The 15,348-nt window shown below is 39.2% G+C and overlaps 1 protein-coding gene across 1 annotated transcript in view; it reads right to left on the reverse strand.

The window, feature by feature from the left end:
- Window positions 1–15,348, reverse strand: part of SYN2 (synapsin II) — a gene marked incomplete at its 5' end in the record, with an annotated part of 148,570 nt that overhangs the window by 28,597 nt on the left and 104,625 nt on the right. Inside the window, 2 exons of the mRNA XM_083603412.1 lie at window positions 3,858–4,000; window positions 6,225–6,287. Of these exons, the coding sequence (XP_083459538.1) occupies window positions 3,858–4,000; window positions 6,225–6,287 (206 nt within the window). The remainder of the gene's footprint in view (window positions 1–3,857; window positions 4,001–6,224; window positions 6,288–15,348) is intronic.

Genomic DNA, 15,348 nt, shown 5'->3' on the forward strand with positions numbered 1-15,348 from the left:
CTCTTGATCCATTTCTGAGCACAGTTGAAAGTGCTGGTATTAACCTTAAAAATCCCACACAGCTTAGACATTTAGGCAGCTAAAGGGCAACCTATTCCCACGTGAGTTCTTCTGAACTTCTGAGAGCATCTTCAGAGGTCCTTCTATACGTACCCTTGCGTTTTAAGGAGAGGTCAGTTGCACCCAATCCCTGGAACGTTTCCAATAAAATGGCAATGACTATTATGTCTTTTGTTGCTATTCTTGTTATTAACCTGGACTGAATCTCCCTGCTTCACTTGCAACTCACACAAGATCCCAAAGCTACATTTACACAAGCCATACTGGCCTGATTTGTGTAACATGATAAACCAAATGATGGCCGTATGCCATAAGCCCAGGCTCTGTGCAAGCGAATCACAGCCATTTTGCTTCTCTGCTGCTGTGCTAAGGTATGCCAGATTTTGGCTTAAGTGCGACATCCGAGACCAGGCTTATGGTTTAACTCTCCAGTAATCTCGAGCTCTAACAAAGGTTTGTGCTCTCGTTTATGTATTGTGGTTTGTTCAGGAGATGTAAACCATGGCTCCAGGTTCAGATGTCATGCTAAGTCAAAGCATGTCTTAGTGCAGTGCAGCAGATGATTGACCAGAGAGTGACAAAGTAGCCATGATCTCCTTTACAGGACCCTGCATGTCCACATCAAGCCATGGTCTGGCTTACTGTGACATGAGAACTGGACAACTGTGTTCCACATCTGCTGCATAATATTATAAGGATAAGGCATGGAAACACATATAATTAAAATTTAGCAGCAGGGCTGTAGATTTTCAGGGCACTTATTAGTGGAGGAGAAATTCTTATCAATGTTCTTAATGCTTTTGTATCCAGCTACTCTTACAAGGATCCATAGCTAGGAAATTCTTCTCTTCCCACGGCTTCCTACTTGCTCCTCTTTGTGTTTGGACAGGGTGAGTGAGCTTCTTCCTCCCTATTTCAACCAAACATTCGAAAACATGTTGCAAAAATAACATGGATGTCTAAAATGATCACTATGAATGGTAGTGGAATCGAAAAGTCAGACGAACGGCGTTTACAAATATGCATCAAAGCTGCGCTACAGAAGAAGGATGAGGCGAGTCAAGTTCAGCTGGGCTAACAGACATGACAGAACTATTCAATGCACTTAGGAACTTGCTGAAATGAAAACAAGCAATAAAGCAGAAATGGGAAACAAACTGAATTATGTAGTCATTGCAGCTAAGACAACGAATGCAATAAAAGCATTGAGAACTGAATTGAATGCCTGCACTAAACAGACCGTGGAAATAGAGCATGTGATTTATTCCACAACGTGTTACTATAATAATAGAAACAGACTGTAAAGTGTGGAATGAAATGAAACGGTGGGGTCCAAATGGGATGACAGTAATGGGTACACACTCAAGATCATTTAATGTAGATTAGTTACTCCTTCAGTATCCTTTAACAACTCTCTCAAGGTCTATATACAATAAAGTCCTTGTTCCCAAGTTCACAGGAAATATAATTTTTATGACGCTGCTTCATTTTCAATTATACTGCTACAGGAAACAGGCCCATCTAAACATACACATTAGCCTTGTAACCTCTGCCTTGCCATATAAATTCTCAGGGGCAGCAGGGAGGTTCCAATTTATGCAGTTCACTGCGTCTACAGGAGTTTTGCAGAAAAGGAAATTACCCTGATCCCAGCCACCGGCATGGAGGATAACCTGCTGGATCCCATCATAACTCTCTCAGAAAAGCCAATTTGGGCAAAATTCAGCAACAAATCTAAATGGGACATCTTCCGGGTTTGACTGTGGCCCCTCCGGATGTTATTGGACTTAAAACTCCATTAGCCTCAGTTCCATGGTCAATGGTCAACGATCAGGGCAGCTGTAGTCCAGAAACCGTATATAGTATTGTGAGACTCTTTTGCAAGCCGTTCTGATAGCTTCTTGGGGCTGGGAAAAGGGACATAATATTCTAAATGATTCAGTAGCTACCTAAATTTAACTAAAGGTTAAAGATGAAATAAAGGTGTGCCCCCCCCCAATTGGCCCTGGCTACTTCCTGAAGAGGACCTAACCTTTTGCTGCCTGCTCTACTCTTATGCAGACCCTGACCAACAAAAGTACAGGCATCCCCCCACTTACATACAGGCTACGTTCCAGAACCTCCACACATAGGTGAGATTGTGTCCCGCCTGTCCTGAGCTTGCCTGCTTCCCTGAAGGGAGCTGGTGCGTCTGACAGTAGCAGCTGCCCATGGAGGGTGAGGGCTGAGAAGGATGCCCAGCGGAACCGCTGCCAGATGGGGTGTGTGGATGCACAGTGGAGGCGGGGGAAGGCACCTCCCGCCCGGCTGGTTAACTGAAAGCCGCCTTTCCTTGCTCAGGCAGCATCCACGAGCGAGGGAAGACCAGTCCATTTATTTATTTATATTTCACGGTAGCCTGTGCAAATGTGGTTGCACAAAAATGGGTTGTTTGTAAGTGGGGGTGGGGTACCTATATTGTGACACCTAAAAGGCTAATGATATTTGTTATGGTGTTGTCACATAACCTGCAACCCTCACATTACCCTTTTTAAACATGCGTATATATATATATATATATGACAACTGAGAATCACTTATCATGCCTCTGATGAAATGGGCTTTCATCATGTCCTAATAAAATCTGTTTCCTTTCATCCTGAGTATTATTTTTATGATTATTTAATAACGCATATACCATCTAGTGCCAAAATAGGTTTCTAAACGTTCTACAAGTATATAAACTGGTTACAAGCAGCCATAATTAAAATACTCAATAAAACAATCCCATTAAAACACACAGTAATGAAAGCTGGAGACTTGGGCCGGGAGATCAAGGGAATGCCTGTGTAAACAGGTGTGTCTTCAAAAGCCAGCGGAATGCCAATGGGGACAGCCCTTCTCCTATTACAGCAGGGAGTGCATTCTATAACACCAGTACCATCAGTGGGAAAACCCACTTTTGTGTCATCACAAGCCAATAACAACTAGGCACTTATTGATAGGTATTCAGCAGAGAAACTTATAAAACGCCTACAAACCATGTGCTTGGAAATTGCTTCTATGCTGGCTAAAGACAATGGACTGAATTTATGAGTTATGTTTCCTAAATCACTTGGCAGTGGGTCATTTTGTAAAAATATATTATGTAACATCACCTTACACAAAGTAGAGAATTAGACACATTGCCTTTGGATTAACAAGGAGTTCTGCATAGTCTTGCAGAGTTTTTCATCAACAGCCTGGTTCAGTGTCAATCTAACTTCTTACATATTTGGTTTGCCTTATGGCAAGTAATTTGAGAATTATACATTATAATTTTCAGAACAGATAACTGTTCTGAGTAATCTTTCAATGTGAATCATAGATAATAATTTGCTTGTCTGTTCGCAAGGAAAAAATCTTGAAAAGAGAGTTGTCCCCCCCCCCTTAGGATTTTGTGGTTATTTTGAAATATGGAAAATAACTCTAGGGCAATTTCCAGTGGATGTTTCTTCAAGCTATCCCTGTCTTTTTAATTTATTGTGCAGAATCCCTCTGTTTTGTTTTTATGTTCAGGAATTATATAAAGTTTTGTTTGCATTCTACTGCACATCACTTTAAAAGATAAATTATTCTAATCTGAATTTCTCAATTTCTTAATATCCTTTTTTTAAGAATCCCCATTTTTTTACTCACTGATTCACAGTATTACTGATGCACTGTAGATTCCACACTGGGATAATGGTGAACTTTCATGCAAGGCCATAAAGTCTGGTTGTTACCTGCTTTACAGCTGATGGAACTGAAAATGAAAAAACAACAGAATGTTTGCTCACATGTATGCTTTGTAGTTGTTGCCTATCTTTTGGATCCTGATGTCATATTTGGAGTCTATGTAGGGTTCAGTAGTGGCATAGGTCTGAGTGAGTGCTACGACACTGGCTATATCCTGAAAATCATAGTGGTTGTCTACCTTGACCTGTTATTAGCCATAGATTTATAGCATGGGGAGACAAAAAGAATAAGATTAGAACTGTTAGGTTTACTTATACAGAAAACTCTACTTCTTGAACTTACTTAACAAGTTTATATTATTTTTTGTTAAACATTTTCCCTTAAACTTAGTGAAATCTAACATGCAAATGTACAAAACATATCAAAATTCAGTCCCCACCCGCCATATTTATTCCCAGGACAGAAAATGATGTTTGGATTCCTTGAAATCAGTTCTGTATATTGCTGTTCATTGTCACCCGCTCAACCCCAACCTTAAATGGTGTCCCTGCAAAGCAAGCATCTTTATATGAGGGACAACCGCACTTTTATACAACAAGGAAATAAGTTGAGACAGAGAATGACATCACTGAACATCCCTACTTATTATTGATTTATTGATTTATATAAATATCTACAACACATTTTCCCTCTAATATGTCTTTATGCAGACAATTAATTTCTAGCAATGCTTTATTGTAAAACTGACCCAGCAGTATCAATGAAGGGTACAGAAGCACATGTTTACAATCTGAAAATACAATAAAAAATTAGGACCTCTCTGTAAGGAAACAAATGGTGGCATTTAGGACAGTTGGCAATGTTTCAAATTCAAGAATAAAATATTTTAAAAACAGAAGAATGGTATGAAAGTAGATTGATTCAAAGAATTATATTATCTTCTTACATCTAAAATTTACATATACAATTTTACATATAAAATATTGACTTCTCCAGCCTACTTTCCCTTCAACAATAGAATACAATGAAGTCTTTCACTATGCACTTTAGTAGATCTCAGCATAGAAGAGATGAGATTTCAAATTCTTTTCTGGAAGATGTTTGGATATAGACTTGAAAACGGAACAAAAGCAAATGTAAAATGCTTGTTCTTCTCTAAATGTTAAAAGGTTAGGTTTAGAAGGATGTTTAATCAGTATAGTACACTATCTTAGTTCATCAGAGTATATTCTAATCCAATTAAGTGAGAGAGCTTGGATTTCACTGAATCAGTTAGCTTCTCTTTAAAAGGTTCAACAGACTAGTGCCAAGATCTTTTGTCACTTGTGACGCCACCTCCCATAGTAAATACTTCACTCTGAGGGATGTGTACATATTTGATTGAAGAAGTTGGCCTTTAGAATGGAAAATGCTGAGTAGATAGTGAACGCCAGATGTAAAAATATGATACTGAAAAGTCAGGCTGTGTGGGAGTGGGTGACTAATAAAACGAAGAGAGTAGCTCATGTACTATTTTTAGGGCTTATAATACTCAAATAATAGATTTTACAAAATCAGAAACTTCTCCATCTTTGATTAAAACCTGAGCCAAAGAAGAATTATTGTCCAAGTCCTTTATCACCCACCCACTTCAATCCCAAATACCTGCCTTTCTTTTCATTTAAACCACCTGAATAGTATGTCTAGCAGCAGCAAACGGCTGGGGCCAGGGGTGGGGAGAGGAAGTTAGAAAATCTGTCCCTCCCTCCTGTCTTTGGCATCTGGCATGTTGCTTGAGTGGCCCCATCCCCTGGGAATTTAGTTTTTTTCAAAGGCTACAATATCTGTAGGCTGTGTGGGAGTGTGTGACTAATAAAATGAAGAAAGTAGCTCATGTACTAGTTTTAGGGCATATTTAGGGGCCTTGTGTCCTCTTGCCAGAGAAGGGATGGAGCACGCCCCCCTTTTCCTCTTCCTGAAGCTGTTTGGTGCTGGCTAGACTTCCAGCCAGGTAAGTGGGGTTTAAATGGAAGGACACAGGAGGTGAAGGACTAGGTAAACAGGATGGAAGATGTAGTGACTGAATGGATGGGAGGGTGTAAGTCCAGTTCATTATAAAACTATTAAAAGGTTAAATAATATAAAGCAGAGGACAAATATCACGGGTGCACAGTATTTCTGGCATAGGTAATTTGTCAACTTTTAGTTAAGAATAGTTCTTACTCTTTGAAGCATCTTTCAATTTGAAAAGCACCGACTTTTACAAGAGGATTATATGCTCAGGGGATTTATGCATATGCATAAAATTAAGCAAATACATACGGATGGACTTCTAAGCATGGGTCTCAAAATGGATTTGCATAATTACTGCCCTGAAGTTTTAGATGCTTCCATTATAGAATTTGGTGCCTGCAGTGTTTACATAGCATTTTCTTTTAAAAAAAGTAGTTCCACCATTTCCCCTCAAGATAGATAAATAGCACCTGCACCTTTCCCATGCCCGAATGAGCGTGTCCAATCTTCACAACAACAGGAAATGTTGGCAATGTCAGCTGAGGGCAAGAAAGAAAGAAACACAAGTTTAAAAACGGTTGCTTAATCAATGAACATTTCATTATCAAGGTCATATTTCTCTGTTATAAAGGATTCATTAGAAGGCTTGGCAGATGGGATTCAGCCTGTCTTGAATGTCTGTATATGGTAAATTGGTACAGGCAGGCTGTCCTCATTACTATGGTGCGGGGCTCTCACACTTGCCTTTTGTTTTATATAATGCAAGGAATATATTGTCTTCCAGGCCATAATTTCTCTCTCCTTAACATAAAAGCACCAAGTTCAGATATTTCTTAAAACTTTGTCTCAGACAATTATCTTTTTTTAAAAAACAGGTTCTTGCTGCAGAATAATAATTTATCCATAAATGTACAGTACATTTCCCCAACATGTACATGGCCGTCTCTAGCAGAAAGTACAAGAAGGGCCAAGCCATTCCCTGATAATAAAAGGGGTGACATATTTATTTACTTAATATATTTTTAACTTGTTCTTCAATTAGTAAATTCTTAAGTGGGTAGCAATTATAAAACAAAGCCATCAATCAATTCCCACTTGCAGCAGCCTCCTGAGACCCTGAGAGAGGGCAGAAGACTGGAGCTCCTTCCTTCCATTGTGATGACGGCATTTTCTAGTGCCTGTGGTTAGCTGGGGGTTCTTGGATTGGTGGCCCCTGGCCAGTTCCCAATATTGTTGCTTGCTGTCACACAGCCTGTATGCTATTTCTGTTTTCGAAAGACTTACTTGTTTATATTTTCAATCAACAATTTACTTGCATTCAGGTATGAACTGCATACTTATCCACAAGCAGGAGATACAATTAAACAATTTTATTTATTAGGTTCCACAAAATGCAATCAAAATGGCTGCCATAGCATAACACAACATGGCTGCTGTGGAAGACAGGGCAAAACAAAAAATTAGCAACAGCGCAGGCACCCCCTGATTGTGTGCGTTGGCGGAACACACATAAGCCCACCCCACTGCATTATGCCTCATTCAGCCCTCTTCTGGGGCAATTAAAAAATGGTCCACATGTGCTTTGAATACACACAAAATGGTCCCTGTACAGTCATTGTTTATTTTTTGGCTTCCTGCCTGCAGGTGCCCTCATCTTACCATAGGAATTCACCTATGTCCTGCTGGTCCTGATTGTGTAGATACAGCTGTTAAAAGGTGCAAGAGCCCTGCTTTCCCCACTGCTAATGCTAAACCAAAGCATAGGCTGCCATCCTGTACCTTCCTAGCTCGGAATAAACCCCATTAAACACAAATAAACTTCTGAAATAAGACATATATAGCAATGTAAAGGTAAAGTAAAGGACCCCTGGTAGTTAAGTCCAGTCACAAATGACTCTGGGGTTGCACCGCTCATCTCGCTTTACTGGCCAAGGGAGCCGACATTTGTCACCAGACAATTTTTCCAGGTGATGTGGCCAGCATGACTAAACTGCTTCTGGCGAAACCAGAGCAGTGCACGGAAACACCGTTTACCTTCCTGCCAGAGTGGTACCTATTTATCTACTTGCACTTTGATGTGCTTTCGAACTGCTAGGTTGGCAGGAGCTGGGACCGAGCAACGGGAGCTCACCACGTCGCAGGGATTCAAACCGCTGAGCTTCCGATCGGCAAGCCCTAGGCTCAGTTGTTTAGACCACAGCGCCACCCGTGTCCCTATATAGCAATGTACTGTCAGCTAATTATACTGTGCTAAATATACTAATTATATTTTTCATGAGTACCTAGACACCAGCTTTGCACAGCAGGAGGCATACCTCCTTTGCAAACTTTTCACATTTGCATTTGCCAATTGGGATGGGGTTTTTTTTTAACACCCACCCACCCTTATTCTGTAGTAGCCTTTGCAGACAATGACCTCTAGGGAGTACCTAATCTCAGAAGAATCCCCCACAGGAAAGATGCATCCTGGTTGCTAGGAAAAATGGAAGTGCAAAATACGGAGATTCCAAGGACTACTAGAAAATAAAACAGAAACAGGAAAGGTGTACTAAAGGGTAGGGTAAAGCAACAGCTCTTTAGGACCCCAGGGATTCCTCTTGACTAGTGTCCAAACAACTCACTTTATCAGTAGTAGCTCTAATTTCACACATTGGCTAAAAACACAGACAGGTAGGAGCAGCCAAGCTGGTTTACTTCACAGGAAGGTGCCACATATTTTGCTTGATAACTAGAAGGGCTAGAGACTTACTTTTTTGTAAATGAAAATTCAAACTCCAGGGTACCTGCCCAGGAACACCAATAAGGCCTTTGCAGATGCTCGGAGTTGGCAATTCCTACATTACAACACTGGCCAAATTTTATAGTTTTCTAACTTGTTAATATAAATATTAATACACCAGCAAAAGAAATTTCTCATAGACTACATGGTTTTGCATCTGTATATATTACAGAATGATGACAGGGAAGGAATATGCTTGGAAGCCCATGAAGCCAATATAGGTCTAAGAGTCCACAAACAATAAAACAGTAAAAAAAACAAAAAACCCTCCAATGATTAAACTTGTGAAATAGTTTGATTTCCAACTCCATTTGGGCTAATCATTCTTGAACAGTACAGAATGAATTAAACAAATTCACTAGCTGTGTTTTGGCATATCCTGGCAATGCTAAGTTTTAAACAAATTTGTTCATTTCAATAGGAAACAGTCATGAAATATATCCATGACCGCCAACAATGTCTACTGCATGATCTACCACAACCTGGCACTTAGATCCATATTTCAGACTCTTCACAAAGTAAGCAATGTTATCTCCTACTTGCAAAGCAATGCTGCAAGAAACTTGCTTAAAACTGCCAAGCAGCAACCTGAAAACAACCTTTTCTGATACTTGATTCTGTCAAGTTTTTGATTTGTTGGACTGCACCTTTAAATATTGTATTTAGCACTAAATAAGTTTGTTTCTTCAAATTATTTTTTTCTAAATAACCAGATATCCTCAGCAGATTTATGTCTCATGTGTACTATAAGACTTCCGAATGTCCTTATTTTTGACTTAATTGCATTTTCATCATTTTAATGGTTGTAAACTCTCATTTTATGCCTCTCTAGATAAAGTGTGCTTCCCAACCTATAATTCACATTACAAGGTTATCATCATTAATACGTACTGAGTTAGTGTAAATTACTTTTGTCCTTTATCTGTGAGGTTCACATAGCTGAACAAAGCTGAGAAATATAAAATAACAGTGAATTTACTTGCAGAGGCATGTCTTTATGGAAATCGCCCCCCTATCACAACTAAATAAATTGAGGAACTGCAACCTCCCACAGACTCAATAGAGCATAGATTTTCTCCCTCTTCCCACACATGGCCAAACACATGCCATTAGGAGTAATGGGAGATCTATACACAAATGCCAGGTTCTAGCACATGAACAGCTTTTACTGAGGTGAGAGGGATCTGTAGACAGAGATATGAGAGGCGCACACAGGCCTCAGTTCCTTCCAATGGCTCAATGGGTGGCATTCACTTATGCATAGTGGGTGGGTTGGTGAATTATAACAGGGTTCTGTTGGACTATGGGAATTCACTGCATATGGGAAGATCACCTGTGGGAGACTGGGTTGTATCCTCTGTAAATATTCCCATATTGCAGCTTTTAATTCTACTGTTATTGAAAAACTGCAACTGCAAATTTTGCAAACTGCTTCCCCGCCCCCACTGTCCAAATTGAAAATTTGTTCCTGGGGCTCCCATTACTCACCAAGAGGATCACATTAGCATTAGCATTAGGTGGAAAGTGTATCACTATGGAATAATAACCAAGGAGCATCCACATGACATTCAGTGGTTAGTCTAACAAAGTAACTCAATGAAGACTTCTCAGTAAGTTAAGCCGTCATGAAATAACAGGCGAGATGCTCTTGTAGACCAGGAACTGGTTAAGCAACAAGAAGCAGAGAGTAGGAATATATGGAGAGAGTGCAATGAAGTTAGAATTTTGCATTGACTTCTGTGGCTCATGGTTGCTGTGATCTTGGAGATGTGGTGGGTGAAAGATATTGTAAACATGTATTACACTGTGCAAAATGAAGGGTGATTGTTAACATGAGAGAACACCTAAAGATTCCTAAATACCAGACTGAAAAGTGTTTTGTCTGAAAGCTGGATTTCTTACAAATGAAAGGCTTTATTGATTATTGTGAAGCACTCCTGTCAAGAAGTAAAATTACGATGAGCTACACCTTAGGACACTTTCACAGTGGGAGTTTGCTCATGTTTGGTATGGAATTAAATGAGCGGAATACCTTCTAAAAATACTTTGGCAGACTGTTTACCTATCCCACATATTCGAAGTCTAACAAGTCTTCTTCAGTGCGCAGCTACAATTTTCAAGGGCAAAGTATTTGAGGGACTTAGGCTGAGATGCTACTCACACTTTCCTGGGAGTATGTCCCAGTGAACTCGCTGGGGCTTACTTCCTAACAGAAATGGATGGGATCAGGTTGTTTATCTTGAAATTGCTAAACTCTGCAACGCAACTATTGCAGCATACATAAGAGTTAAACTACGACTGATATCCTGTTACAAAAAGCCTCTAGCCTTTTTAAATTTTTTATTTTTTAAAAAAAAATGTATTAGCTTGTGTCCGGACAGGGACATTATCTTGTAAACAGGTCAATTATATCCAGTTTTATCTGTGTGTGATTGGCACATGAAGGTCAGCACACTCGTTTCCTCAGTCACTATATTCATTGCTATTCTACTGCTTACTGTCTACATCAACGAGCAGAGCCTGGCAGAAAATATATAAGGTGCTGGAGTTTTTTTGTCCCTACCCATAATTACTCTTCCTTTCTCCCCTAATTAGTTTATAGAATTAAACTGCAGTTTGCTTGTACTTTTAATTAGTGTAGAACAAGTAAGAACAGAAAGGGATATAATTGGGGGGCGGGGGGATGGCGTATGGTGATGCAAAGGCAAATGGTTATTAGTCTTCATGGTTTTACTTCAAAAATCAACATGGTCCTTTTCATTAAAATAGTCTTCCCAGTGGGAACTATTTCCCATCGCTGTCTAATAACAGCAACCAAAGAATACAGATATTTCCACACTACCCCCAATGGCTTTTATAGCTCATAATCTGCTCTTGAAGACTTAACATCTGTGTGATTTTTAAAATCAGGTAAGACTTTGGTTAAGTGAGCTTTACTCGCTAGTCTGAAAAGCAAGACATGTGAACATAATCATGATATATCTGGGTCCCTCGTATATCAACTCTAATATGCTCTGCTTGATATATCCATCTAAGGAAGTCACAGACCAGCTCTTGTGTTTCAAAGCAAAAACTACATTCCTTAATCTTTAGATATATTACCGAACAGCATACAAAGGGAAAAGGTCATTGCAAAGGCAATCTTGATGTTAAAAACTTTAACTCAGAAGGCCTTGTGTAGATGTGAATCAGTTGCTAAGGGATGCCCCTACCACAGGAGTGGTCAGACTTATGGCTTGTGCTTTACTATAAAACCAGGTTCTATGTGCAAAAGACATAGTTAGAACTGAAGAACATGGAACAGAATGCCTAGGAAATTTCCAAGACTGGGAAATTGTTTTCAGTCCCAGAACTGAAGGAAGATCACAGTCCTTTCACAAATGTTCACTCCGGGTTAGCTATTTTCATTCCAATAGTATAATTTAGTTAGAAAAGTCATTTTGTAGCTATTACTGTAAAATAATTGGGAGTCAAAAACCCTTGCAGATCTATTGCAACTCACCCAGAGAATCCTGGGAATCACAAAAATAAACAGTAACCCAAACTGAATAAGAAGTTTATCGGAAAAGTAAATAATAAGAGATGTATCATGTTACTGCAGCATCTAAATTTTATACATTGATATTTTCCACTTTAGAATTTCCTGGTTTTAGCATCATTTTTATTATCCAGGTCTTAACCACAGACAGTTACATAAGTCAGTGCTAGTGTTACTTTTGCAGGTGCCCAACTCATGTGTCTAACTATGAGTTGGTACCCTAGAAGTTATGAGTTATGAGAGTGGTTTAGAACAAGCAGCTGTCATGCTTCTGGGACTATTTTTACAACAACAATGGCTATGAAACTTTACTCCTCCAGTTTTTAAAATGAAATACATTTTTCTCTGGAGGATTTGTGGCTTGAAGGGAAAGTTTTAAATACCGAGATAATGATATAATCAGTCTTTTTTGAAGGTCAGAAACATTATGGTTATCCAAATGCAACATAAAGTCCATATGCACTATTCTTCTATTGTAGCTTCCTTATTTGGTTTTTCCATTCAAAGAAAACTAAACAATAGTGGGGAGAGCCGATGATTGGAAAACAATTTCACACTAGTTTCACATTGTGTCATACACATGGATTATAGTTAGGGTTTATATCCGTGGTTAAAATGGATATAAATTCAATTTACAGCATATCATGAGAAAATCTAGCTGTGAATTTTAAATACGTGGTTATTATTATTATTATTATTATTAGTAGTAGTAGTAGTAGTAGTAGTAGTAGTATTTATTAGTCACTATAGTCACAAAAATGATCCAAAGTGACTTACAACACAATATAAACAGTAAGACCAATGTCAACAAACAAACTAATAAAAACCTAAAAAATGTATCTATACAAATATTAGTTCCATTTATTTGTTAATTAAGCAAGGCTTTAAGCAAGGCTCCAAATGATTTTCCATCTGAAACACAGGCGTATTTTTCTCAGAGTTGTGCATCATTATGTATTTTGCAGTCTTGAGGTTCCATAAAAAGTTTATAAGCACTAAAAAGATAGCAATAGATAGTCTGGTTCTCAGCCATCTGTATTTTGCTTGCGACAATGAAGATGGCTTAGCAGAAAATATTTTGTTTTGTTTTGTTTTGTTTTTGAAATCATTTAGATGATTCGACATCAGAAACCACAAACTGGAGAATGCATATATTTCAAGAATTGAGATGACAACTGATGAACCACTAAGGCCTTGACAAATTTTAAATTAACAAGCAGTCACATCATGCTGGAATCCACTGGGTCTTACCTAAAATGCCATTACACTCCACCTGCACACTCACACCTTCTGTGCCAACTTTTAAACGTCTGCTGAAAACTTTATTTTTATTCTGCCAGGCCTATGCAAGCAAAGAGGTAGGCTAGGCTGATAGATAGCGAAAAACTAAAGGGCTACCAGTGAGCCTCATGGCTTAGTAGGAATTTGACCCTGGGTTTCCTTACTCCTGTATACACATGAGAACATGGCACATGGTACTTTGTAGTTCATTCTGTTTTTACTAAATAAGAAAACAAACCTATACTTTGGTTCGATATGGCAATAATTATACAATAATATTTTTGTTTAGTTTATAAGGTTTCTTTTTCACCTTATATACTACTGAATTATTAGTTTAACTTAATGTTTATTTAAGTTTAAACTTTGCTGCTGTGGGAAATTTTTATTATGGAGTAGTTTTATTGCTCTTTTCATAGCAGGTTGTGGCCAGTTAGATTTAACAGTTAATTGGATTTTTGCAACAAAACATGCTGCATAACATTTGCATAGTACATTTTATGGAAAGAGATACTGAGCTTGTTGTGACACCACTTTACTAGGGCATGTCGACTTCCACGGGCAAGATGTTATAAATATTTTACAGAAACTGCAATGTCATAGGGAAACTGTACTTATTCATGAGAAAGGGCTCCCCTCGTCAATATTAGGGAATGCCCTTTGTTTTTAGATGAAATGGAAACTAGAAAATGCCCCAACAATAACATGAAGAAGAGTTTGGATTTGATATCCCGCATTTCACTCCCCTTCAGGAGTCTCAAAGAGGCTAACAATCTCCTTTCCCTTCCTCCCCCACAACAAACACTCTGTGAGGTGAGTGGGGCTGAGAGACTTCAAAGAAGTGTGACTGGCCCAAGGTCACCCAGCAGCTGCATGTGGAGGAGCGGAGACGCGAACCCGGTTCCCCAGATTACGAGACTACCACTCTTAACCACTACACCACACTGGCTCTCCAGGCAAGTTTCTTCTTGAACGTTTCTCTGTTATTCCTGGAACTTCAATATCCACACCACGGCCATCTTATATAGACTGGCTCAGGATTTAATTGGTTCCATGACAACCATGGAGATGTCTCAACATATCAGGGCCTTACACTCGTGGCGGATCACGCCCTTGATCTGGTCTTACTATATAATAGATTGGGAATGATCTGGTAGTGGGAGGAGTTACAATTACTCTGTCATGGATGGCTTGTTAAAAGGTTAGCTTTGGAATGGTGGTGGGAGTTCCCCTCTGCAAAAACAGGCGACTTTGCAGGATAGTCTGCGCCCTGAAACTGATAGAATCTGAGGGATTCCTGAATGCTCTGAGGGCATTAATAGCTGACCTCACTGATGCTCCTGTTGTCTTCCTTGCCTCACTATGGAATGGTAAGATGGATATTGGCAATCAACACAATCAGACCCTCCAAGTGTCCCTATTTTCCAGGGACATCACTGAGAAGAAGCCATCCCAGTTTCTTATTTGATCCTGGAATGTCCCACTTTTCCTTAGGATGTCCCTATTTTCACTGGAGAATGTTGGAGGGTATGGAGTTATTCAACCCCCAAGCCGTCTGAAGGCAATCCTGTATAGGAAGTTTTTCTTCTTCTAATATTTAACGTTTTATGATGTTTCCATATATGCTGGAAGCTGCCCAGAGTGGCTGGGGCAACCCAATAAGATGTGTGTGGGATATAAATAGCAAAATTATCAATATGGAACAGGACGTCCCTATTTTCATTGGATAAATGTTGGAGGGTATGCACAATCCCTCTCAAATGCGATATCCAGCATTGTGGTTCAGCTCCCTGGTTTTCCAGAGAGCTGTGGGTGATGGAACTGGTTGACTGACTACTTGAGCACCAGACGCGAGTATGACTGAGCACAGGAAGGGGAGACAAAGTAAGGGGAGAGGACAAAACTGTAAATTCAGCTGTGTTACAAAAATGAGAGGAACCTTATTTCTTTCATGGTGGAAAAATAACAATAATAATATAATCTTCCCTCCTGGCTAGAAATTTCC

This window comes from Podarcis filfolensis, assembly GCF_964270895.1.
Source record: "Podarcis filfolensis genome assembly, chromosome: 2".
Lineage (NCBI taxonomy): Eukaryota > Metazoa > Chordata > Lepidosauria > Squamata > Lacertidae > Podarcis > Podarcis filfolensis.